Here is a 25,189-nt window from a genome sequence, read left to right as displayed (position 1 = left end):
GGCTAACATTTAAGCTCTCCAGTCCTATAATTCACCTAACTTAGCCTTCTTTTGTGCAAAGCAATTTGGTTTTTAGACCATCTTTATCCAAGCTGACTAGACAGGTCCTATGAATTTCACAACTCATACGAACCCTTTGCAGAAAGTGAAGGCATATAAATTATGTAAAGACAATGACCATTTTTGTGAGGTGGACCTCCCCTTCACTCTGAGCATGCAACTCTGGTCCTCATGTATAAAGGAAGCGTACCACAATTAAAGTATAAAAGAATCTGAGCACATCTTGTTCCAGTCTGTATGACCTTGTGCAAGTCATTATTTGTTGTGTGTTAACACGTAACACTTTATGTCTCAGTTTGCCCTTTCAAATAATGAGTACAATGTGCTCTTTGCAGTTCATTGCCGCTTGATGTTGAACTTGCTTAATAGATTATATTAGATCCTTGCATGCAAGCTACTACACAACTGGAAATCACTGCCACAGAAGTTTGCTCCTACATCTTTAATTCGAAAAGTTTTATTTAAGTATTTTAACCACAGATGACCCTAATTTGTAGCGAAATACATTTTAGGCTCAGAGAACAGAACTAATAGCTGAAGAAAAAATAATTAATAAGGTAAACAGTAACTAGTGTTATGTCTTGCAATGCTATAGAAACACAGACATTACAGATTGGCTGATGACAATTTCAGAGTGTCTGAGTGAAGTAGAATTGTCCTCTCTGATTCCAAGCAGGGTGCTAAACAGTTGATTTTTCCCTGGTTCAGCAATTCCTCATACTTATCTGGTTTGGAAGTGTCCAAATTACATAACTGCTCTGAGGCTATTGAGAAGAACTGTGATCTAACCCATCCTCTCTTTTCGAGTGCTGTTAGAGGAAAAAACACTTTAAATTTCTAACAGTAGTAGTAGAGTTTTGGAGACACATCTGAAGATACCTAAGACTAAATATTATGCATATATCTATCTGTATTTTCAAGTCCAGGATCTAAATTAGAAACCAATTTGCCTTTCACGGTAAAGATGACTTGCACAGGCTTTCAATGTACACGAAATGAGGATTTACTGTATTCTAACAAATTGGTGACATTGGTGCCACCTCTCATATTCATCTTTCAGCTTTGTAAAATATGAAAGTCATTCTCACCTCATCTTTATTCTTCCTTTCATCTCTCGGGTTTTATTTTCTTCTTTACTCATGTGGTCCCCCAAACGTTATGTTTATTAAGTTGATTCTACCTAGACAGCTAGAAAACCCTTATAAAAAAATCCAATTAACACCATTTCACTGTTTTGATCTGTCAATGCCAATAGTCTTTTTGCATCCTTTTGCATCCTTCTGCATTTTCCATGTAGTGATTCTCTTTCCACGTGTGTCTTAAAATAGGTCATTGGTGTTTACATCAGCAGCAGTTTTAGGCATCACACAGTAGTGCTGCCAGCTCTGCACAGCACCACGTGGCTCTCTCTGAACTACTAGTTCATCAGCCACCCTGTCATTATCCTATAAAATAAGGTTCTCATTAGGACTTATTTCACGGTTATTGTCTCTGTTATTTTGCCCCTTCTTTCTAAACATCTGTATCTTTCAGCACAAATGTCCCCCTCATTTCTAAGTGTTAAGTTTTATCTCAGTCTGTGTCATTTCCATTGTGTGAGTCCCTATTCTTCCCTCCTATAGTCTTAGAACAACCTCAGTGTTGTTCGACTCCCTGCACCCCTCAGCTTACTTACGACTATCAGCAGAATTTGGACCTTGTCCTTTCCAGAGAAAGATTTTTGGCCCCCATTATAAGATGCATTACTGCCCATGTACAGCCCAAAGAGCTGAGACAGCAACCTTCCATTTCTAATTTGCTTTATTCTCTGTGCTGCTTGCCAGCAGGTGCTGCTTGGGAAATCAATGGCGGTTCCATACACAGCGCAGCTGCAGGACTGAGCCTTTAATAAGCCAGCTCTAGCAGCAATCTGAACAAAAATGTTGCATATTGGTAATGAAACTGATGCAAGCGAACATCACTTGCAAATGGAAAGGACTAGAAAAGGGAGGGAAAGACAAAAAGCCACCTCATACAAAGAAAGTCAGTTTACATTGTCTTGCTGGAATAGATAATTCCTTCTCTACAGCTCAGCCTTGACCAGTGTACCTTTGGCATTTAAAGGACTTCTTCCGAATTACACCTGATATGTGATTTACAGCATGATCATATCTGAATTAGGCCCAGACATTTTCCCTGGCAGTTTCACAAAATGTCCAAAGTTGATGATTGACTTGGCTCAACTCTATTCTCACAGATTGTTGATAGAAGGTCATTTCTAGCTAGAGGGGCATAATTTTAGAATTAGATTAAAATTAGACAGTTTCAGGATTCAGTACCTTTTTGAAGCTTCATACTAGATTTCATGTTAGTTTATAATGTTGTGAATCAGGCGTAACTTCACTGCAGTACCAGGATAACTGGAAACAGCTAATACTGCTCTTCTGCTTCCCAATAAATTACCTATACATATAGGAGAAGAGTTGTTTCCAAACTGCAGAGATGCATTCAGGTGTGACTGCATGCCTCACCTGAGGGATTCTTTTACCTTATGTGTGAATTTTCAGGTGAAGGTATTCTTCACTTTGCCAACTTCTTCAAATAGCATAATGTATTTATGGAGAGTCTCTCTCTTGGGCAAGCTGAAGCAGTGGAAATTGCCTGGAGAAAATTGAAACCCTGATAATTGATTTTGCTTGCTCTTAAGGTTTCAAAAGACTTTAATCTTTCCAAGAATAAATCAAAAACTGTTCAGTAGCAAACCATGGGGAATTCCTCCAGATTCTTAGAGTGGTTTCCTTGCTAAATTTCAGAAATTATATTCTTAGTGATGTAGATTAAGAATTAAATTATTTGCTTAAAATAGTTAAGTATGTTGCCTACTGGGATTTTCTGTGTCAGTTAATTTGGTTGTGTTATTAACTGCCATTGGTAGCCAGGATCTTTGAGCTGTAGAAGAAAAAACCTGACAAACCTTAGGAATATGACAAACCCTTCAGGCCATAAAATCTTATTAGAAGGCAAATCATAACCTCCCAACCCTTTTGAGATTGATTTGGAGCTAGGAAATCTGTAGAAAATTGATGCAGTGTGGAACATCTGCTTTGTGTATGCAAATAAATGCAATTTTTTTTTTCCTTTTTTTTAATTGACAAAGGACTAAGCAAGAGATAAATTATTCTCAAGAGGTCATAATGCAAAATGTCTGATTGGTCTAGATGTTTACAACTTTTCTATAGAAGTAAATTAAACCAGGTGGAGATTTGTCTTGATGGGCTGTGCACTGAGATGTCATAGGACTATCCCAGCATTGGTTCAGTCAGCTTCTGACTTCTAGACCCCTGCTCACACATCACTATGCTTCTGTATCTCAAGACCTTTATGAGGGCTCTTTCTGGATTCTAATTGTATGGTTTACATTATGTGTATTTCTAAATCCTTCATACATGCTATACTTTATATATCTTACATACCTGCTTGTTACTATATATTATCATGCTGTATAATTATATAATGGCGTAACTATATTATAGTACTTATTTAAACAGAATGGATCAATTTTATTTCCAATATAATTATCTGAAGTACTGGTATTGCAAGAATTGGTTCTGCGTGGGTACAATATAACTTGAAAGGCCTGTATCTTTCCAAAAATAAACCAGAAACCGCTCAGCAGGAAAACTGTTAAGCACTCCTTCAGGTTCTTCGTGGAATTTCCTTGCTAGAATGCACTGAAGTGGCAGGCTGTGCCAGGCCATGGCAGTTCCCTGCAGTCTGCATCCCCACGTGTGACATGATGGGGACTGGTTGTCTCCAGATTTTCTCGTGCTACTGGCAAGTGGGATCTCACGGAGCAGAGCAGCTACAATTCACAGAGGAGTGCAGATGGTTCTTTTCTGGCCAGTGCAAAAGGCAGGAGACCCTTCCCAGGGTCTTCTTCACCTTCTGTCAAGAGGCTGGCCTGCAGGCCAAATCAGTCTGTATCATGTTCAGGGGATATTAGGGCTTCTGCAGAAACCAAGCTTTTGTTTAGGTTGAAAAAAAAAATAAAGGCTTGCCATTATTTGTGGGGAAAAAAACAAACAAACAAAAACCACCTTTTAAAAGTGCCTTTAACCAACATGATATTGCCTTCAGACAGAGTTCATGTTTTTTAAAGCCTTTGAGCATTTGAGAGAGTTTAACTGACAGTCTTTTGCAGAAACCTTCCCATAGCACACAAAAAGAATACAGAAAATCCCTGAAAGCGGCTGTTGTCAGTACGCCCTGATGTCTCAAGGACGTGACCAAGTTCCCACCACCCAGTGAATCCTTGAGTGTCATTTGAGCTGTGATAAGGGCCTGCGTGCACGCTGTCAGGCTGTTGCAAGAATGAGCTAACATGTAATAGCTTTAACCCCAGTGAAAGAAAGCAAAGCTGAATGTGTTTCCTTGTGTTTGTCAAGGAGTGCGGATATGCTGGAGCAACTTTCTGTGGCTCAGCTGTTGCTTAGCTCCTTGGTAGCTCAGTTGTGCATTTTGGTCTCAGAAACCCTGGAGCTGATTTTATTTCAAAAGAAAAATGAACAGGGGACTAGAACAGGAGAATTTTCTAGTCAAAACAGAAGGAGCACAAGGAGCCCACACAAACACTCTTACCCTTCACTGGTATTCTGCTCACTCACGCTGCGCATCTTCTCTCAAAACATGTCCAGCCGGTTTCCAATGCCCTCCAAAAGATTCTAAACAGAAGCCTCGGACCTTGCAAGCTCCCTTTTATTATTATTATTATTATTATTATTATTATTATTATTATGCTTAAATCTGTGACTTCCTAAGGAGCACTGCTGAGCCACTACCAGTGTCTGAAGAAGATCCAAAGAACTGATTTTTCCTTTAGCCATGATGCCCACACATCTCCAGATAATATGAGCTGCCTTTTCTAAGTAGATGAATAAGAATAATGAGAAATCAATCCAAGTATGTTCTTTCTGCCCCACAAACACTGTCTCCACAAATATAGCAGGACTTTTAGCCCTCTCCAGTGTAAGACTGAGGTGCTGCTCACATACGGACTATTCCTGAGCCAATGCTTCTTAATACTGAGCTGCCCGGTACTGTTTACTCTTGTACCCCTCGTAAATGAGGTGCAAAACATTTCTGGATCCTCTAGTCCCATGCAATAATGATTCCGTTTGAAGGCTTACTCCAAATCATTGTAGCATACCTGTGTTTTTCCTCCTGTCATTGTTCTGAGCCTTATTATTTTTCACTGGAGCCAAAGTCCCATTTCTCTTCACATAGCCCTGATTGTCTCTTCCAGTATGAGCCCTATTGCTTCTCAGTTGTTTGTGTATTTGTGCATTAAACTGACCTACATCTCTCTCTAGGGAGTGGGCAGCAGATGGTCCTTAGGCCATCTGGCATCTCAAGATGCTGCCTGAGTGGCTTGTGGGTAACAGAAGTGGTAGATGCTGGTTGCTGGATAAACAAGATGCAGCTGAGCTCCCTAGGGAATGCTCTGCTTGTTTGTATAAACAACTTTGGGCCAATGTGAGCAGCAAGGTAACATGGAAAAAGTAGGTCAGACAGGTTACCTTGGCAGCAGTGAGAACATTTGTTTGGGAGCTATTGGGATCAGGGAGACAGCTACACCAGCCAGCTCCATTAGTATTGCTGCCCCAATGAGAAAATGGTCAATTCACTGGAGGGGCACCACCATGACTGGGGCTAGAGCACTTTTCCCTTGATGAGAGGCTGGAGAACGTGGGATATTCAGCCTGGAGAAGAGACAGCTTTGGAGGCCCCTAGCTGCAGCCCCACAATACCTATGAGGAGATTATCAAGAAGACACAGACAAGCTCTTCATAGCGGTGTAAGGTGGGAGGGCAAGAGGCAATGGGCACAAACTGAAACAAGGGAAGTTCAGGCTGGGTGTAAGGAGAGACAGTCAGGCAGGAAAACAGGCTTCCCAGAGAGGTCATGCAGTCTCCATCCTTGGAAGTTTTAAAGACTAATATGAAGCCCTGAGAGACCTGGTCTGAGCTCACAGATGAGCTTGCTTTGAACAAGAGGCTGAAGTAAAGGCCTCCTGTGGTCCCTTCCAGACAGTGAGTCTATGATTAAGAATCAGTCCGGTTTTTAACAAATTCTGCCCATATCCCAGGTTGCAAAGGGCAGTCACAGCTGTGAGATCACATTATGGAAATCCACCCTGGTCTTTCTGGTAGAGACAGAAAAAGTACACTGAGTTTGACCAATCAATAGTCAATACAGACAAATTTTACACAGCACAGCGCATTAAATCATTGAAGGATTAAGACTCGATTTTGAAGGGCAGCTGTGTATGAATGCTTCCTTTATTTTCTCTTTCCATGGGCCCAAGTCTCTAATCTCTCGTGCTATCTCTGTCAGAGCAGGGAACAGCCAGCAGAGCTGGCTTAAGCTGCCAGCTAGCAGACAGCCTCCCTGCTCGCCTATCAGAGCCGGTCCCCTGCATTCAGTCTCTGCTCTGTTTGCTCCTGCTGTGTCATTCTGTCCTTCCCTTCTCATTTGGTCTTCCCATCCCTCTTCCCTCTGTGACAGGATTACAGCACCAGTGTCCTGTTGCTGGCGTGCCCTTGTCTGAGCTTTCTGCCTGACTTTTTTTCTCCGCTCACCTCTTCTTTTTGCTCCGGTAAGTCTGATGGACGGCTTCCTTGCTGTCACTGTGTGGTGCCTTGGCACAAGGGCTTTAGTCTAAGTATTTCCCTTTGGGACTCTCAGCCCACGTTTTCTAGGAATAGCCTGAAAAGCCTGGGCACTGTGAGATGTGTGAGGAAAACAGGCGAGTATCTGAGGCTGTTGGTAAAAGTAAGAAATGCTTCTCTAAAGAGTGATCAAAAATTTTAAGCTGGCTTTGATAGAGCTGCCTTTAAGTGAGACTAGGAGCCACGGCTGGTTTGCTACAACAGTCAGTGGTCAAGACTCAGGTGCTGCATGACAGGTGAGACAAGGGACTTCAGAAACTCTCCGAGTCTGGTTCTTACCATGCTTGTATGAAAACCTACTGTGAAGCCTCCACACTTTTGTTCAGCTTTGAGCTAGAAAATTGTGTATAAATCATAAAGCTATTCAAACCTAGCATGTAGTTGATAAAGCCAATTTTATCATCACTTTCTGAAGTAATACATAAGACACTGTCTAGGCTATAAGAAGGTGCTTGTATTTTTCTGGAGGGCAATTGGAGCTACAGTAGTGTGACCCATTCCAGAGTTTAATGTTTACTGCTTTGAGGTGTTACTGAAGTTCAATCTGGTGTCCTGTAGAGGTAAAAATTCAGATTTTATCAGTATATGCTAGCTCACGTAACTATATGGAATGTGTCGTTTTAGAGAAGTATGTCTATGTATGTGAATTTTGAGCATAAAGTGCTAAATACCATTACCCAGTTTAGAAGTGCTTAAAATAACTCTTGGCTGCAGAGCAGGTGCCATGTGTCCTTCTGCTAGATACATGGGGAGGCAAGAGCTAAATATAGACCAGTTTGTAAACCCTCTAGCAGTTCAAACTGCAAGAAGGGAAGGAGAAAGCAAACCCCTTGAGAAGGAAGGGGAAGCACTCTGTTTAAAAAAAGATAAACAAAACTCTGAGACAGTATGCAAGACAGTCTGCAAGAGAAGCTAAGAAGACAGTGTTTATTTTGTGCTTTGCTCATGCCGGTGCCTTGGCAGCAGCGCCTGCTCCAGCGGTGTGAGAGGTGGCTGGTGCAGCCCAGCATGGGGGACGGTTCTCCCAGCAGCGGAGGGATGGCTTTTGCTCCTCTGCTAAATCAGGCACTGACTCTTGCCCACTGACCTTTTACTTTAGAAATACTGGCTGATTTCAAAGCACAGCAAAGGCAAATTGTGCCATAAATGTGAAATGTTAAGGGATACGGTCGGAGACAGACAAACACAGCATGTTACCAGACTGAGCTTAGCAGGCACTCTAGTAATAAACCACGTCCCTAAGAACCTTGTCTAAAGGCCTTTTAAACACCTCCAGGGCTACCTCGGGGTGCAGCTGTGGCTGTGCTGTGTGCTCAGCCCAGTTTTGTGCCTTTGGGGACAACAACAGACTGCTGCTTCCCCAAGCATCAGTCTCGCTGTGGGACAGCAGGCGTGGCCACGAGTCCTCCTACAGAAAGACATCAGCCTGAGACCAGTGTCTGTCACCTCCCACCTGAGACCGGGGGTCACCTGTGCCCCGAGGAGCTCCATTGCTCTCCTGGGTTATCTCAAGTATTTGATAGAGGAAGAGGGAGAATGGAGAAGAGGGTCTCTCACAGTGGGGAGGCAGCAGCACCCTCTGGCTCTTGGTGTTTCCAGCTGGAGGAGAGGAATCACAGAGTTATAGAATCATTTTCGTTGGAAAAGACCCTCAAGATCATAGAGTCCAACTGTTACTAAACCATGTTCCTAAGAACCTCATTGACATGTCTTTTGAACACCTTCAGGGATGGTGATTCAACCGCTTCCCTGAGCGGGGAGGACCAGAGTGACTAGCTATAGGCAGCAACCACAAATGTTTGGGATAAAGTTTCCATTCAAAAACACCAGGACCATGAAAGATGCTGATCTCAGTACTATGGAACAGGTCGCAGATTTGGGAGGGCAGAAGGAAAAGAGTAAACAAGATCCAACACTCAAACTCAGTCAGATAACCAGTCAGCCCTCCCCTTCGCCATAAAATAGGATATGGCCCTGTTGGAAATTCTGGTCTCTGGAGGCAACAGTAACGGTGGTAGGAGTAACAAATGTCAAGAGGTGGATTGTCTAAAATTGGGCAAACCAAGGAACCAAGGAATTTATCTTCTGGGCACCTAATTTTTAGACATTACTGTATCTAAGATAGCACATAATGTAAACACTTTGGGTCTTGCTGAGATTGGCACTGTAAGACTTTTATGGCCTGGTAAGGAAGAATTCCTGATGTATATCAAGGTTAAACAAGCTGGAGCATGCAGAGGACTGGGGCCAACTGCAGTAAAATTTCCCAGCATTAAAGGCTGTAAGGGGGCTGTTCTCAGCAGCACCCTGTGACGCTGGGGAGGCTGTTACACAAGACAAGGTGTAGAAGTCTTAACAGGCGCTGTGTTTGTGCTGAAAGTAGTTAGCAGATCCATGGTTTAGCCTGAAGGACAACAGAATAAAACATTAAAATATTTATTTGTACGTGTAAATACAATCCCCAGCGTGATCCATCAAGTGGCTACCCTTGGGTTAAAGGTTTATTGCTGGGTATTTCTGTGGTTTCTGCATGCTCAGGCTGGTGGACTGAACCTCAGCAGATGTGAATTGCCATGGTTTCAGAGACATTGTTACTAACCCCTTTCTAGCTAGGGAGGTATGTTAGGGAAGATGTCCTGTGCAGCCAGTGTTTATACATCTTGTCTCCTTGATTCTAAACATCCAGTTTCTCTTTCATTCACCTGTGTTTTTTCCTGATTACTTAGAAACATTGTGCATAAATCGATCACCACCGATGATTTAAAGCCTACCGTGTTTGCAGACATGGTTTGTGACTCACATAGGAGGAAACCTTTAGCCGAACTGAGCTGCTCCATGAGGGATGCAGTTGGCAGTCGGGAGGCAGACAACGGAGAGAGTTGGGGTGCAGTGAGAACCGTGTCAACTTGTGCCTTCTTACACAGAGAGGAGGTAGTCAGAAGAGGAATTTATATTCGGGAATGGAGCATTTAGCAATCCTGTTCTCCCTCTGTGATGCACATATTACAAAAATAGCTAGTTTAAATCAGGGATGTACTTTGCGAGACTTTTGTTCTGTCTAGACAAAAGCTGGTGATCCTGGGATTTCTGGCTGATTGATCGCCAATTGCCAGTTAATTCAAATTAATGAATACAGTTGTAAACACTAGTCTGACCATATCAGAGATAAACACATATTTTGTGGAGCTTCCAGCTTAGCATTTACGATAATCTAACTGACCTTGAATTAATTGGCAGTCAATTATCTCTAGTTAAAACAAGATCACAAACTGTAGTCCAACATTCATGCTATCTGGAATTATTTACCTGAATTGCACATGTAGGGTCTAATCTTTCGATGTAAATTAAACTGAATATGAAATAAAATCAGACAGATATAATTTTACAATCACTTTGCAGTGATATAATGACCATGCCACATACAGGAAGGAAAGCATGGAATGTGTCTGTCTGACAGGGTCTGTGGGACCAGGTCCAGCTGCCTTCCCAAGCTGTTCCCGCTGGCGAGTTGTACTTGTGGAAGGACTGCGGAGGCATGGATTTGTAACTAATAGTTTTCAAGCACATCCTGAGCCCCACTCAAATCTTTCAATTATAGGCCCACAATTAAATGCTTGAGAGATGATGAACTATAATATTTGACTATCTTATAAAATAGCTAGACAATCAAATCTTGAAAATGTTGCAAAAGTGATGGCCATCACTGCACATCCAAACATCACGTCGACTGGGGAGAGTTTAATAACAAATACTGAGTCATGTATTACAGTAAATTACATCTTTCTTATCATATACTTGCTTTGGCCAAGTTAGTTTATGATTTTAAAAGCTGTAGAAATTTAGCCACTATAGAAGATAAAGGTTACAGGCATCTGAACATGAAACAAAGTGTTTCCCAGTTAGCTCCATGTTTTCAAAGCAAGTCATCTTTTAAAAAATAAGTCACCTCAGATGCTAGAACAGAACTGAGAAAGCAATCTTTTTCCTCTCCTTGTTCCCCATTGATACCATTGTAAATCATGTCATCAAAAGGAGGAACAAAAATCAGCCTGAAAAAGAGAGAAAAGACTCATGGCTATAAAGAGTACAAAGCCTGTAGCCAAGTAGAAGTGGGGGCTGGTTGCAGGGCAAGACCCGGCTGTGCATCCCGCACCTCTGTGCTACCTCGTGAGGGCAATGCAGTGATGGCAGCAGCTCTGCTGGCACTCCGAGAAGGCAGGAGCTTTCTCTACACTGAGTTTTCCAGCCGCACACAGTCAGAGATGCTGTTTCTGCTGGTCCACACCTGCAGGAGCTGGTGTGGATGCTCTTGCTGACACACTAATTGCCAGGTCCCAGATAAGCCAGAGCAGCCTCCAGAGGAACACAGATACTGGGGACTTTGGATTCACCTGGCTGAGTGCAGTCGCCCAAAGAGATGGGAAAACAAAATCTCCTCTTTGCAAATTGGGAACAGATTATCTGAAATTTGCCCCAGAAAACACCACGGACTATCAACTCATGGTACGCCTGGTCAGTTTTACTTCACTGTGATTTATTCCAGTTTTTGTATTTTGATAAACAAGCTGTCAGCAGCATGCAGGAAATACAAGAGAAGAGCAGTTTATAGCTGTTTATCTTATTCTTTGCCATTATTGTGACAGTGCCAAGCCAGGCTATTTGTAGATCAAGCACCATGCTGGCTCTCTAAGAGCATAGTGCAATTTTCAGTGCACCAGATTAATTTAAAATATTCATTTTTCATGATTATTGACTTAAGATGTGCTGGCAGGAGAGAAATAGGAAATGAGACCGATGCAGCTCTGAAGTGAAGCTGCCCACCGTGCTAGCCAGTGTTTGCAGGTAAACAGATCAAGCAAAGTAAACAAGTGGCAAATAGTATGTTCAGGGAGGGAAGTGACAGAAATGACTCAGGTGTCATTTTGTGTGTTATTGCTGGCAACAGGAATAAAAGGTTTTGATTTTTAAGTATTAGGTTTGGGCATACTTTTCCTCTTGGAAAGTATATAATTTGCTTTTCTCCCTCAGGCAAATCACTTTGGTTGTTCATTTAAGTGTGACATATTTATCAAGCCAGAGCCAACCAATAAGGTGCCATCCCAAACTCCGCACAAAATCACTCACATGCTGCCTGAGCTTCGGGAACATTTAGAAGACTAATTTTGCGTGCTTTTAAATTAATCCTCCATGTGTTTGCTGTCAGGTACTGCACCAAGCATGGAGAATGACCAGTCTCCCACCTTGCCCGGGCAGGACATCCAGGGGCAGAGCGGGGACAAAGCTGCCTCCGCGGAGCAGCCCCCTGCTCCAGCCCCCGTGGAGCAGCCAAGCACCTGGCCCGAAGGAGCTGTGTGCGACATCTCAGAGGAGCTGAGCCGGCAGTTGGAGGACATTATAAAAACTTACGGGTCTGCTGTGAGCCTGATGGAGAAGGAAAGCACCACTACAGGAACCAACAGGCCTGAGAAGGGAGAACCAGGCAGCATGGAGGATGCGGAGTGTGAGGATGCAAATGAGGAGGGCGAGAAAGAGAAACTGGCTCCTGGGGATGCTTCCAGAGCAAAGGAGCCCAGCAGCAGCAAAGAGCAAAAGCTGGAGAAGAAAATCCTGAAAGGACTAGGCAAGTACTTGCGTACTTACCCAGCTCTGCTGTGAACAGAAATAAAACCTCCCTTGTCCTTGCTCTTTCCCATGTTAAGCCTCTGCCATGGATGCTGGGGACCTCTAGTTACCAGTGAAAATTATGGTGACTGTTACAACTTTTCTCTAACTGATAATTATTTTCAGCAATTACAAAACAGATACACATAGGCTGTATCAGATGTTAGTCCTTTGAAAAAGACAAAAGCTTAGGATTATATCACACAATTCTGGTGTGCTATTGGGCCACTCAAACTATTTAGCCAAGGCCGTGAGTCTGATGACACACTGCAGAAAGTTGCTACCTAGAGAAAAGAAAACCTCTCATTTGTGCCTCAGTAAATTTTTTCTTCCCCTGCTTCCTCAGTTATAACTTCTCACTAGTTGTAACAGTGCTAATGGTGCTATTATGCGCTGTGGGAATCTGCGGAACAGATTTACTAACATGCCCGGGTTATTTTTCATCTATCAGACCTCCAGACTCATGATGAACTATGTGAAATAAGCCAATGTGCTTTTTCTCTCTAAGCACAGTGCTTAGAGAGCTCCTCGGCCATGGCACGGCTCTGTCAGCTGAGCCAGAAGGAAGTCTCAGCACGTTTTTGTGAAGTATGTCCTTTCTGCTGGGCAGCCACTAGAGGGCAATGTAGTTACATGCCAATCTAGTAAACATGCAATTTATTTCCCTTCCCACGTTGAACTCCCGCCAATCTTCAAGCCTCACCTTTGTGTGAGAACCAGAAACCAGACATAGATCAAGCCTACAGAAAAATCACTGCAGGGCGTTCTTACAGACAGGGGACTAAGCACCGAGCAGTGCAGGGGTTTTTTTCCAAGTGCCTTGAATATCCAGGAGAAAGTTCCCCCATTTCTATTGCCTTGGCTTAGGTGCAGTTATTGGTACCTCTGCAAGATCAGTGAAACCACCAAAGCACGGTTCTCCAGCTGCACTTTCAAGAGTTTTCACTCCAGGATTTGATTTTAGCTCTCATGAACTTATTTATACTGTTACTGTAGAGACAATTTAGTGTGAAATAGTGGATTTTCTCCACAGGCAGTACTTCTGGACTGCGTTAGGCTTAAAGTAGAAAAAGTCCAGCCTAAAGCAGAAAGCAAATTTGCTCTCATAAACTCAGGAAAGAGAAGCATTTGGAAAAGCACAGCCAAGCCTCTGGCACCACAGTCATCCTTATCTGCAGGTACACCAGGGATATTTTGTATTTGATGAACAAGTCGTATCCAAACTCCGGCTCATACTCAGGGCTGAAATGAATACCAAGAGGTATCAGAAGGGGAGCGATACATAAATGGCTACACAGTTAATTAGCTATGCATGCACAGATAGTTCTTAGACTGTGAAAGCGTTGTCTCTGGTATTCATTCTCTCTTCGCCAAGTCAGAGAACTGATTTATACCAGGATCGTGTAGCCCAGACCTGGCTGGCTTTCCCGCCGCTCTCTGATTGTTTCCATCTGCACTATATTCTCTGTACCTGACTTAATCTTCCTTCTGTCTTGCATGAGTTGAGCTGCACAGGAGCTGATTACACCAGCTTTGATCAGTTTTTGCCTGCAAAGAGATCTGGCTTCTGAGCCTCTGGAGTCAAATGTGACATATATGTGACCCACTGACATTACAAAAACAATAAATTAAAATTAGGTTATACAGAAAAAAGGCTTTTGCTAGAAGACAGCACATTACTGAGGGCTAAGATGGAAGAAAATTCAAGCATGTTTGTTCTTGTGAGTATAAGAAACCAACATGAATTCACAGAAAAAATGATTTGTTTCCTTCCAAAATGCCTCATTTCTCCCTGAGTTTTTACAGATTCATGCATCAGATAACCAATTTCATAACAGCACACCAGCTACAAACTACCTCTACCATCAAATCTCTGCTGCTTTTTTTTTTTTTTTAAAGGGAAGGAAGGCACCCTGCTGATGCAAAGCTTGAACAAGCTGAATACTCCAGAGGAGAAGCTGGATCTGTTATTTAAGAAGTATGCCGAGCTGGTTAGTACAACCTTGGTTCTCTTCTGTGCAAACTGTCTATACAGTAAGATATAAAAACCATATGCCATGCAGCATGGTCAAAGTTCATGTAGTAGTAGCATCTGTCCTGTTAAGTGAATCCCAAAATAGTTGTCAGGGTTAAATAATGAATTAGAGATGAGAAGGAGAGAAAAAGTGAGGAAAACAAGCTGGGCTCCTGCCTTTGCCTTCTGCAAGGAGTTTTGCATACCTCCATATGCAGGTATTGCCTTAAATTACATATCAGTGATTTAATAATAATTTTAAAAAATAATGCAGGGCTTAGTTTAAAAGTTAGGAAGCAGACAACAACAAAATAGAGAACCGAGGCTAATGATAAGAGAAACCACAACACAGTGAAATGAAGAATCAAAGCCCCTGCCACCATAACATCACCCCTGTAACAATGCCAGCTACTTCTGTTCTTTCCACACGTAGGAAAGGTTATTTTCAGATCAAGAATTTTTTTCTAATAAGTCGTTAAAGGGTTCTGTGGCCATAGGAAGTCTTACAAATGAAAGGGCTGCAGCATTTTACGTTTTGTGGAGTGCTGAAAGATGTGCCAAGCAGAACAATGACTTTGTAACTGGTTTTATGCGCAGATGTGTCCATGTCTCATAATGTGAAGTTCAGCTTTCTCTTTTTTCATGTAAAGTCCTCTGATTTCATAAATTTGGCTCAGGCTGATTAGGGTTTAGCTTGTGCTTAAAGAGACTTCGTACCCACAGATTAATTGAAATAGGTCGTCTTCTTCCTCTGTAATATACTCTCCAATGCATTCAAACATCATTGGAGCAACTGTATAAAACAGGGGCAATATTGCAAGTAACCCATGCAGGAGAAAGGTGCTAAGACAAAAAATACTGAGCTTTTGGGTTTGACATCCTGTGTAATGTCACTGAAATAAATCAGTTAATAAATACAACTGCAAGCTTGTTGGAAACAGCCTTACACTGCTCACTCAGCACAGCTGAGGGATATAGTGTGATCTTTGTGGGTCCCTTCCAACTCAGGACATTCTATCATTCTAATAACTTATCAGCAGTCAGGTGTAGTAATTACAACTATCTCTGCTCCCTCTTGTCCATCCCCATCACACACTTCAGGTCACTTTTTGCTTTTGCTGAGTTCTTTTCCAGCCTTCAGCTCCTTGGCCTGGTGAACTACCATGTAGTGACGCAAGCCCTTGTTGCAGACCAGGGGAAGGTGCAGCCACGTGCCAGGCTGAGCTGGGTGCTGGCAATGGCTTCAGCTGCATTAAATAGTGCTGCTGCTGCCACCTGTGCCCAGCTGTGACCCCACACAGCATCAGCACTTCCACACAGCCACCCAGTTATATGCTATTTAAGTATTAATGCACATGCCCTGGCAAAGAATACACCAGAAAATGGAATGCATCAGAGAAGAGCATGGGCTAGTGTGAAGGACGCCGTGTGGGGACGGGGGAAGAGGACAATTTAGCCATTTGGGCACAAACCATGCCACGTTACTTGCCGTTAGAGAATGTTTCATTCACTAATACTGGTGTAGGCAGAGTGTTAGTAAAGCAGACTGTGCTTTACTTCAGCTTTTGCCTACAAACAGCTGTTGCAGAATTACTCGAGACTGGTTTATTTTCAGAGGTCCTGAGGCTCTCACAAGTGTTGAGCACACGAACTATACACAAATTAATTAGTATTGTTGTTGTCTGCAGTGGGGTCAAGATAAAACTTTTTTCCTAAATTGAGAGTTTGTCTCTCTAGGTCAGCTTTCCAAAATCAGGATTTCTTCTATTTGTAGTTAATTTTAGATAATATTTCATTAATTATCCATAAAAATGTAGCATTGGAGGCCCTTTTGTCATTCCTATTCACCAGTAAATTTCCTTCTCCAGTGTAAGAGTAAAACCATATCTTAGGCACTCCTGAGAACTTTGAAATATTAGTTTCTAGTGCAAGTCATTTTTATGGGGGGCTGGGGGTGAAAGAGAGAGAGCAAAAAATTCTTGGAAGACTTCTCATATCACGATTAAGACCTATTTTATTCTAAGCCAGCTATCTCAAGCACAGCTTGAGTGAATCATCTAAAATTTGGATAAATCATTATCCGCTCTGCACAGGCTGCACATGCAAAATGTGAAGCAAAACAAATCTTTTTTGTGTTTTTAAAAGGGAAGGGGAAAGGGCCAAAATCAAGCTTGTAAAGGAAAACAAATCTCAGCCTTAGTTACAAAGAGGCTATTTTTTTTTCCTACAATACTAGAAAAATTATTTTAGCTAGTGCAGCTTGATTAGATGCAAAAGTTCCTATTCTGATCTACTAGGGCAAAAACACACAATACACATGCTGAAAGTTGGGCATAAACTATGAATATACACCAGTTGATGACTGCATTGTTTTGTGGTGTGCCTGATTTGATTGATAGTACATAGAGCTCTGTACTGTAAGCATAAATTACAGAACATCTGCAGAAAACAGACCCTCAGGCAATGAAAGTGTAAAATGTGGGGACTGTTGACTGTCTTGTTTGAGCTGCACATCATTCCCCGGCACTCACAGACTTTCCCAGTCATATTGGGGTTAATAATTAATACTAGTGGTACCATATTATTAGATAATGTAATCTTAATAGCAACTATTATTATTAAGGTTTGCCCATTGCAGCTCATATGCTACTGTTTTTCATCCGGAAAACATCTGGACTTCAGAAATATCTTACGATGTATGCCTGCCTGTAATGCAGCGAGGAGTGTGTCTTAATGGGAGAAGAAATCTTTAAAAGCTTAAGAGGTGAAATGCTCTTTGACATATCTGTCATGGTGTTAATTTGCAGTGCAGGAATTTTTTTTTCAGAGCAGCCAGTAACAGGCACGTGTCAGAAGAAATGACAAGTCTGTGCAGGGACTGCTCTTAGTAATTCTGTTGCTGACCTTCATCCCTCCTCCAAATACACCCTTATTCCTCCACAGCCCTCTGGGGAGGCAGGAGCCACCCACCCACAGGAACAGCAGGTTCCCAAGTGAATGTCAGGGACTGTCCATGTTTTCTGCATTAATTACATGGAGATGAAGAGCACAAAAGAGGTTTGATTCACTGTAACCCACCCCTATTGATGACAGGACCTCCAGAAACACAACCGACAGATGCTCCCATGTGCTCCTGAGAGCAAGAGGAGCCTGGCAAGAGGAGGTGCCTACAGATCATTTTGGGGGAACTCTTACCTGAAGAGCATTCTCCTCCATCAGCAGCAAAACCCCCGCACAGATGGCATCCCTGGTCTCCAGCACCTCCTTTGCTGTTGTTTTTTCCAGCAGCTTCCTGGGTATCTAGGACGCTGCTTCTTTTTCAGGAAGCTGCAAAACAGAATGAGCAGCTATTGCGTTATTTCATGATTTGGAGAAATCTCACCATGTAAAGCACTACTGGCTGCTCCAGTTCCTAATGTTGAAACAAAAATAAAAAACTCACAGATGTCCTTCAAAGAAGTTCAACCCAAAGAAGAAAGGGCTGAAATGATGTGAAAACAGTATTAAAAACTATGTTCACCCAGCCACACTACAAGCACACTTGTGACTGTTGCAGTGAGCAGGCTTGGGATTTCCTCCAGGTTGCTTGCTCTTCTCCCATTAATGCTGATAAATAGAAAACATTTCCTAAGAGGTTAAGAAAGTGTGAAGACTTCCCCAAAATCAAAAGACCTAGTTTTCTCTTTTCTTTCTGTCCCTCTTTTCTTTCGTTTTAATCCCTGTTCCCTGCCCAGCTTGAAGAACATCGTGCCGAGCAGAAACAGCTCAAGTACCTGCAGAAGAGGCAGGCCCAGATCACCAAGGAGAAGGACCAGCTGCAGAGCGAGCACAGCCGAGCCATCCTCGCCCGCAGCAAGCTTGAGAGCCTCTGCCGGGAGCTCCAGAGGCACAACAAAAACCTCAAGGTGAGTGATGGCCTCATCAAGCTAGCCGGCAGTCGGGAGGGAAGAAGATGCTGATGCCTTCCCATCTTGCTCTAGTACCAAATCTAAGAGACTTTTGCATCCGCGTGTGCAAGATATAACTTCATATACACTCTAGTCTTAGGCCTGTTTACACTAAGACCCCTTTATTCCTCGTTTGGCTATATCGAAACATTTTTGGACATTGAGTTTGCGCACATTAGCTGTAAGCCCTCCTTGGATTACCAGGGAGCTCAGTGCAGATAAAACCAGTGGTGCTGACAGACCAGGTCCCTGAGGCTGCAGATGTGAATGCATGGCCAGAATAACAGGAGCACCAGCCTTGCTCCAGGGGACCCACAGGAGGCTGTCAGATGTTTTCATGCAGTTCCAGCACTTGGGCATTTTTGGGTGATCTGTGAGGGTTAGTCAATCAGGACATTTGCCTCAAGACATTGAACCTCAAGACAGGAAAAATGCCAACACTGTTTCTGGAAGTCATTTGCATTACAAGAATCAGTTCAAAAAGGAAATTTTCAGGAGTGTCAAAAGGCTGGGATCCATGTGGATGTCTGCCTATTGCTTGGTGCATCATGCCATGTAAATGTGAAGCTTATAATATGATTATGCTTCTTAAAAATTTTTGTGTTGAAGAACTATATTTCTGGTGTGATCTTCCTTTTCCCTGAGTACATGTTAGTGATAGTGGTGTTATTATAATACAAAAAGCCTCTCCTTTGATCTTTTAAAAATCATTCTTTATGGGGATATAGTTATGTATAGAATTACACATATAAATTCTCAGCAGCAAGAATTTCACCTGATATAACCTCTGCTAACTGTAACAGATTTTCTTTGATTTCCACCACCTCAGGAGCAGACCTTCAAGGTCTATCACTGACTTTCATAGTACCTTGGTAAGAATATAGCCGGAAGGGGGAACGGTCATGTATACACCCAAACCGTGCACATGTAGGAGGACAAAAGCAGTTTAACAGATAGTTAAGAAAACTAGAAGCAAATCTCTGTGTGCTCAGTTATAGTAGCATGAAACTGGCAGTGCAAATAATATTTGTGCCTGTTATTTGTAACAGACCTGAGCTACACCTCGGTATTGATCCACACTGATATACTACACTGTCTTTGGGCAAAATCTTTCAAAAGAAATACAAGCTAATTTTAAAGTGATTTAAGAGTGCAGCGTACAGTGCTTTGCATAGACTTAAAAGATTTCCAAAACAAACAAATTGTATCAGTGGAACAAATCAGTGGAAATGGTGGTATAGAGAAAAAATAATTATATTTGGAAAACATATTTGGAACAGCTTTTGTTGAATTCTTCATACAATTTCCCAGCTATCATATGCTTATTAATCTCTCTGATAGGGAGCACGATTTTTCCTTTCTCTTTGCATATAAATACTTCATTACACATTTCATCTTCAGATTTAGGAAAGTCTCTTTCCAACATCTTTCCACCTGTTGGACTATTTTACTTTGAGACTAGCTCCCCTAAATAAACCTATTAATTTCAGACTCAGTTCTGATTTTTATCCTGTATCCATGCAGGTAAGCCAGGAAAGGTATCTGAGCTGATCTTGTAGTAGGAACAAATGGGCCACATCTTTCCAATAATTTGGAGATCTTTTAAGAAATCCTAAATAATAGCTTTCCTCTGGTTCCTATGCTCTCAGTGTAAAAACAACAAAGTTAAATAAAACAGTAAGACAAAATATACTTGCAGAATGAATGAGGATTAAATTAATAAACAAAGGCATTCAATATCTTTATGCAGTTTTGTCTCTCTAAGAATTTTAACATAATTCTTAGAATATTTGCCTTTAAGCTTTAGCTCCTGGACATCTGTGAATGTCCAGAATCTCATGTGCTTATTTAAACAAATGCAATTTTCTTTCACTTATGACTGTACTGAGAGGACCCAAAACAAGAGAATCCATCAAATGTTACTTTTAAAATCTCCTGCTTAAGTCATATTTATTTTGGTTTTGGCAGGACAGAGAAGCTGATTCATAATTTTTTAGCACTTGGGATTAGCACTTCTGGTTATGTTCCAAAGCATGGAAATTAAAAACCGTAGGAGACTGCGTCATTTCAATAGCATAGGAGAAACCTGTCCTGTCCAGATCACGAACCTCCTCTGACTTGCCATGTGGTACATTATGTGTGCATCACGTCATGTAAATGTCATCTTCACTCATCTGGTGTGTGGAATTCCCATTAACTGGAGGTCGGTGCAGCCAAGTGGTGATGAATATGCAATAAGGAGCTGCGCTGAAAATCCACAGGGCAGATCATCCTTGCAGTTACGCTTCACAGGAGAAAGCAGATGTTTAATTCTCCCTCCAAGAAAAGCAGAATAAACGTACATGAAATAGCAGAATGTGTTCCCACTGCAATAGAGAGTAGCTCTGCTCAGATCAACAGCATTTCTCTGCATGGTGTTTGTGTTCTGCCAATTATCTGATAGTTTGGTGGCTACTTAGCGTCTTGTAGTGACACGAACCTCTCAGGTCCCTTGTCTTTTCTGCTACTGTGCATTATGCAATGACTTTCATACAAATGTCACATAAACCAACAGCTTTGATTATGGGCTCAGCTCCAAACTGGCTCGGACCGTGGTGCCTGGGAAAGAAGAGAATGGTTCATTGAAAATTAGGAGTCTGTGCTCATATCGTCTTGGCTGATATGACTTCAGCAGACCAAAAGTCTTCTTGAGTTGTGCCAGAGAGGCATGAGGACCACAGATAATCCTGCCCTTCTATTTGCAAATTATCTCACATTCCAGTGATAAATCCCAAACTGCAGAATATCCTTGTCTTAATTTTACAAGTTTTTATTCAATGCATTCTTGCAGTTTTAGCAGTAAAACATTAGAGTGATAGCAGTATTGCAGGAGAACACAAGAATATGTCTTTGATAGGGTAGGTATGGAGCACAAAGATTAAGAAAGGGCAGAGGAAAGGGAACAATAGTTTATGGCTGGACTGTAGTCTTCCACAACTGGAAATCTAAAAAGAATTTACAGTGCTTTATTTTTCTCACTAAAATTGAATACTTAATTTAAAACATGGTTTGCATGTTATGATTTCACTATGATGATCCCGACAAGTCACCATCCCAAATACCTTGTGCTCTGCTCCCTTCAACCAAGCAAACCAGGAGCTTTGGACTCCACACAGCTACTTAATCTGTAACAATAGTAACACAAAATAGAAGTCTGTCTTCAAGCCTCTAGTTTGGGGGGAAACTTAGGGATCTTGCTTTGCACTATGGGATTATGAAGGGAGAAGGACTAAGGAATCTACTGGCAGAAAGTGCATTTTCTCAGATTACGGGAACATATATAAGTAAAGAGTTGGGGCTGTAGCCATGTGATAATAAAATCTAGGTGATGCCGATGATTTGAGGTTTGCCAGACTATGCCTGCCCAGGTGAGGTGGGTGAAGGGCAGCCATCCCCGCAGCCCTGGAGCAGAGCTGGCAGGGACACAGGGCTCTGCTGGTGGCACCACGAGCATCCAGCCCCCACCCCGGCACCAGTGCAGATGCAGCCTCAGATGGAGACTTTTACAGCTGGTAAAGGTTCAGGTTTAAAGCAGGCACCTCCAAAGACCCATCACTATTCACATGGTATTATCGGTAGCACCTAGAAGACTCTGAGCTTGAAACTCTATTACCTGAGGGACTGGGCACCAGCCAACCATCAGTTCCACAGCTCAGCAGAGCACGGACGCACAGAGACGTTCTTCCTTGACACAGGGAAGAGGTGATGCCTGCAGGTCTCTGCACAGTGCCCGGGCCACACAGCCGCCTTTCTGCTCAGCTGGCTCCTCACACCCACACCCACCCTTAGTCTGTAGCTGAGATCTCAAGGATTTAACAAATCACTGTTATTTCATGAAGAACTCTGAGGAGCTCTCTGGGACACACCTCATTTCCCCTTTTCTTCAAATATTTTTTTTCTCTGAAGGAGAAGAGGTCAAGAGAAATACTTTGCCGTGCAACTATATGCTTCCTGGCTCAGTGTCTTTAACCATGAATCTTTGTATTGTTTCTGTGCTCTGTATAATTATTCTACCTCAGAAGAGAGGATGAGCAGGAAATATAATCCTCCAAGTAACACTTGCTTTTTTTTTTTTTTTTAAATTTGCATGATTGCTACTCTCAGGATGTCTCATTTCACCTTGTGACAGAACTGTTCAGTGTGACATACGCACAATCCACCGAGTTTTTGTTTTATATTCCGTTGTATTTATTACTCCAGAGAACTTTAAATCACAGCAGTGACATGTTATAACACCGTTTGGTCCACTGAAACAACAAAGTATTTTTGAGGAAGAATGTTTTGAAGCCATAGAAATATGATTCCAGACATGCAATTTCAGGACTCATAGGTCCTCAGATCTGGAGGCTGCTTGCTAATCTTGGGAGTCAAGAAATCTGGATTTTATCTAATTTCAATTTCTCACTCTGACTTCTTGAAGTGAAAACACTTGGTCATTCTCTTCCCTGCTCAGGGCTGCACCTATACAATGGAGAACTAGGAGGCTTGAGCAGCTTTTTAAAGGGTATATTAGATGTAAAATGGAGTTCTGACTTGACCAAAACTATTAATATCTAGGAATTCAAGTGAAATTTGGCGAAGTTTTGAACAAAAATAGAAAGGATGACATTGTTTGTAAACATCCCCTTTCAAAAGAAAATTAAATGTTTCATTTTGGCAATGTAGCATTTTAAAATCTACTTTAGAACAGCATTTCTTTTTCAATATTGTACTAAAAAGAGTTAAACAAAAAGTAATTACAAACAGAACAAAGCTGAATTTCTGGTCAAGCAAAATTTTTCAGGCTAACTCAAAATCATTCTCACAAATCAAAAAAACCCCAAACTTAGAGAGCTTCAATTTCATCTTGCTGCAGATACTTTGTGTGTCAAATTTCCAACCCAGGTGCTAAACCAGCCCCCCCACTCCAGACATTTGCCCAGCTCTGTCTGAAATTCTTTCTTCCTCTTAAGAGTGAGAGTCCTTCTGGGCTCACACGTGGTTTTACTCCGATTGTGAGTGCACACACGTGCTCTTGTGTAAACTGCAGAGCACTGCAGGGCTTTGTGGTGATTTCTGGGCACTGCAGTATTATTAGCACTAATGGCTGCAATACTTTCCTCCCATCATCCAAGGCATTGTCATCTCTGCCACTCTCCAGTCAGCAAAAGGACAAACATCCCCTGCCTTGAACAAGCGTTGTCCAAGATCAGGCTTTTGTTGTGCATGCTAAATAGAAATTGGGTTATTTGGTATTTGTCTTACTTTAAGAGTATGGCCTGAAACGACACCTTTGATGTCACATTTATGATATAAATTATACCTCATTAGAGTCAGCTGAGGCTTTATTCAAGCATATTTATAGAAAATATCCATATGCTGTGTTATCAGAGTTTTTTACGTAAATGACTATGCTAGTTGAAACCTCATTAAAGTACGCCATTTGCATGCTGTGGAGTGGATTCTTAAACACAATTCTGGCATGATTTGTAACTACAGCAGATACAGTCCTGACCACTGTATGTCAGGATTGTATTCCCCAGAAGGGCAGACTGCCCTGGAAGCAAACGAGTAGGGAATAAATCTTGATTCAAAGCAGTGAATCCAGATTATTTCTGCACTCTCTTCTATATGAACAAATCCAAACCAGAATTTCAACAATTGGTTAAAAAAAAAAAAAAAGGCAAAGTTCTCATTCTCTGCTTTGATTCTGTGAAAAACAGCCCACAAGCTTTCCTTGATTCCACCACCTAATAAATTAGTCCAAATGTTGGTGTCAATTAAAAAGTAAGGGAAGGCAAACTGAGGAATTGGGAGAAAATCTACAGAGAGTGATGGATTTCACTTAAAAATGAAAATCTCAAAGACCATAAATTTGATATGAGGGTTCCTAGTTAAAAGGAGGCATTTTGAAGTGCGAGTTTTTAATCCAATCAGAAAGTATTTTGATAAAAGAGCTTTCAACTGCTTCCACTAAGTATCTTGTTCCAAAGCAAAAGCTGTGCTGCAGTACCATGAATCAAGACCTGCGTGTATGTCCCTTTTCCAGGCTTGCTTTCATCTGAAATTCGGCTCTACATCCACCTTTATAAATGCAAATTCTTAGTTCCTTATTTTTTCAAGGCTGCTGCATAATTTGCTCTGTAAATTTAGAATCATGCTTAATGTTGGAGCAGATGAAAGCAAGAAAATCTCTGAAGAGGAATGCAAACATGTATAATCCTTCAAAGGGAAGCCTAATGCTACTCTGAAACAGTATCTTTCAGGAACCACTTATTATACATCTCACTTTCATGCCTGCCTTCTCTCCCATTCAACAACAGGAAGAAACAATTCAGCGGGCACGGGAGGAAGATGAGAAGAGGAAAGAAATAACTAATCATTTCCAGGGCACGCTGAGTGAAATCCAGGCTCAGATCGAGCAGCAAAGCGAGAGGAACATGAAGCTCTGCCAGGAGAACACGGAGCTGGCAGAGAAGCTGAAAAGCATCATTGACCAGTACGAGCTACGGGAGGAGGTGAGAGCAGCACCCCGGCTGCCCGTGGGGACGGGCAGTAAACCCAGCATCCCCGGGGGACAGCACGAAGCGTCTCCAGACTGTTCCCCCTGACGGCTGTCATTAGGGTGTCTCGTGGAGGTAACGAGGGCAGCCTACATCACACTTTGCTGTTCAAGCATGACCAGGCACGCAGCGAGCCTGCCGGACTCTGCGTGGCCAGCTCTGCAGGCAAGGAGCTGCTGGGGCAGACGCCCTGCCTGCAGCACCCGCGGCAGCCTGGCC

At 42.2% G+C, this 25,189-nt stretch overlaps 1 protein-coding gene across 1 annotated transcript in view; it reads left to right on the top strand.

The window, feature by feature from the left end:
- Positions 1-6,505: 6,505 nt before the first annotated feature.
- Positions 6,506-25,189, top strand: part of TXLNB (taxilin beta) — a 36,469-nt gene continuing 17,785 nt past the window's right edge. Inside the window, exons 1-5 of the mRNA XM_065631244.1 lie at positions 6,506-6,694; positions 11,971-12,387; positions 14,328-14,419; positions 18,177-18,347; positions 24,731-24,925. Of these exons, the coding sequence (XP_065487316.1) occupies positions 11,985-12,387; positions 14,328-14,419; positions 18,177-18,347; positions 24,731-24,925 (861 nt within the window). The 5' untranslated portion in view covers positions 6,506-6,694; positions 11,971-11,984. The remainder of the gene's footprint in view (positions 6,695-11,970; positions 12,388-14,327; positions 14,420-18,176; positions 18,348-24,730; positions 24,926-25,189) is intronic.

Source organism: Caloenas nicobarica, chromosome 3, assembly GCF_036013445.1.
Source record: "Caloenas nicobarica isolate bCalNic1 chromosome 3, bCalNic1.hap1, whole genome shotgun sequence".
Classification (NCBI taxonomy): Eukaryota; Metazoa; Chordata; class Aves; order Columbiformes; family Columbidae; genus Caloenas; species Caloenas nicobarica.
This window is presented reverse-complemented; position numbering and strand designations above follow the sequence as displayed.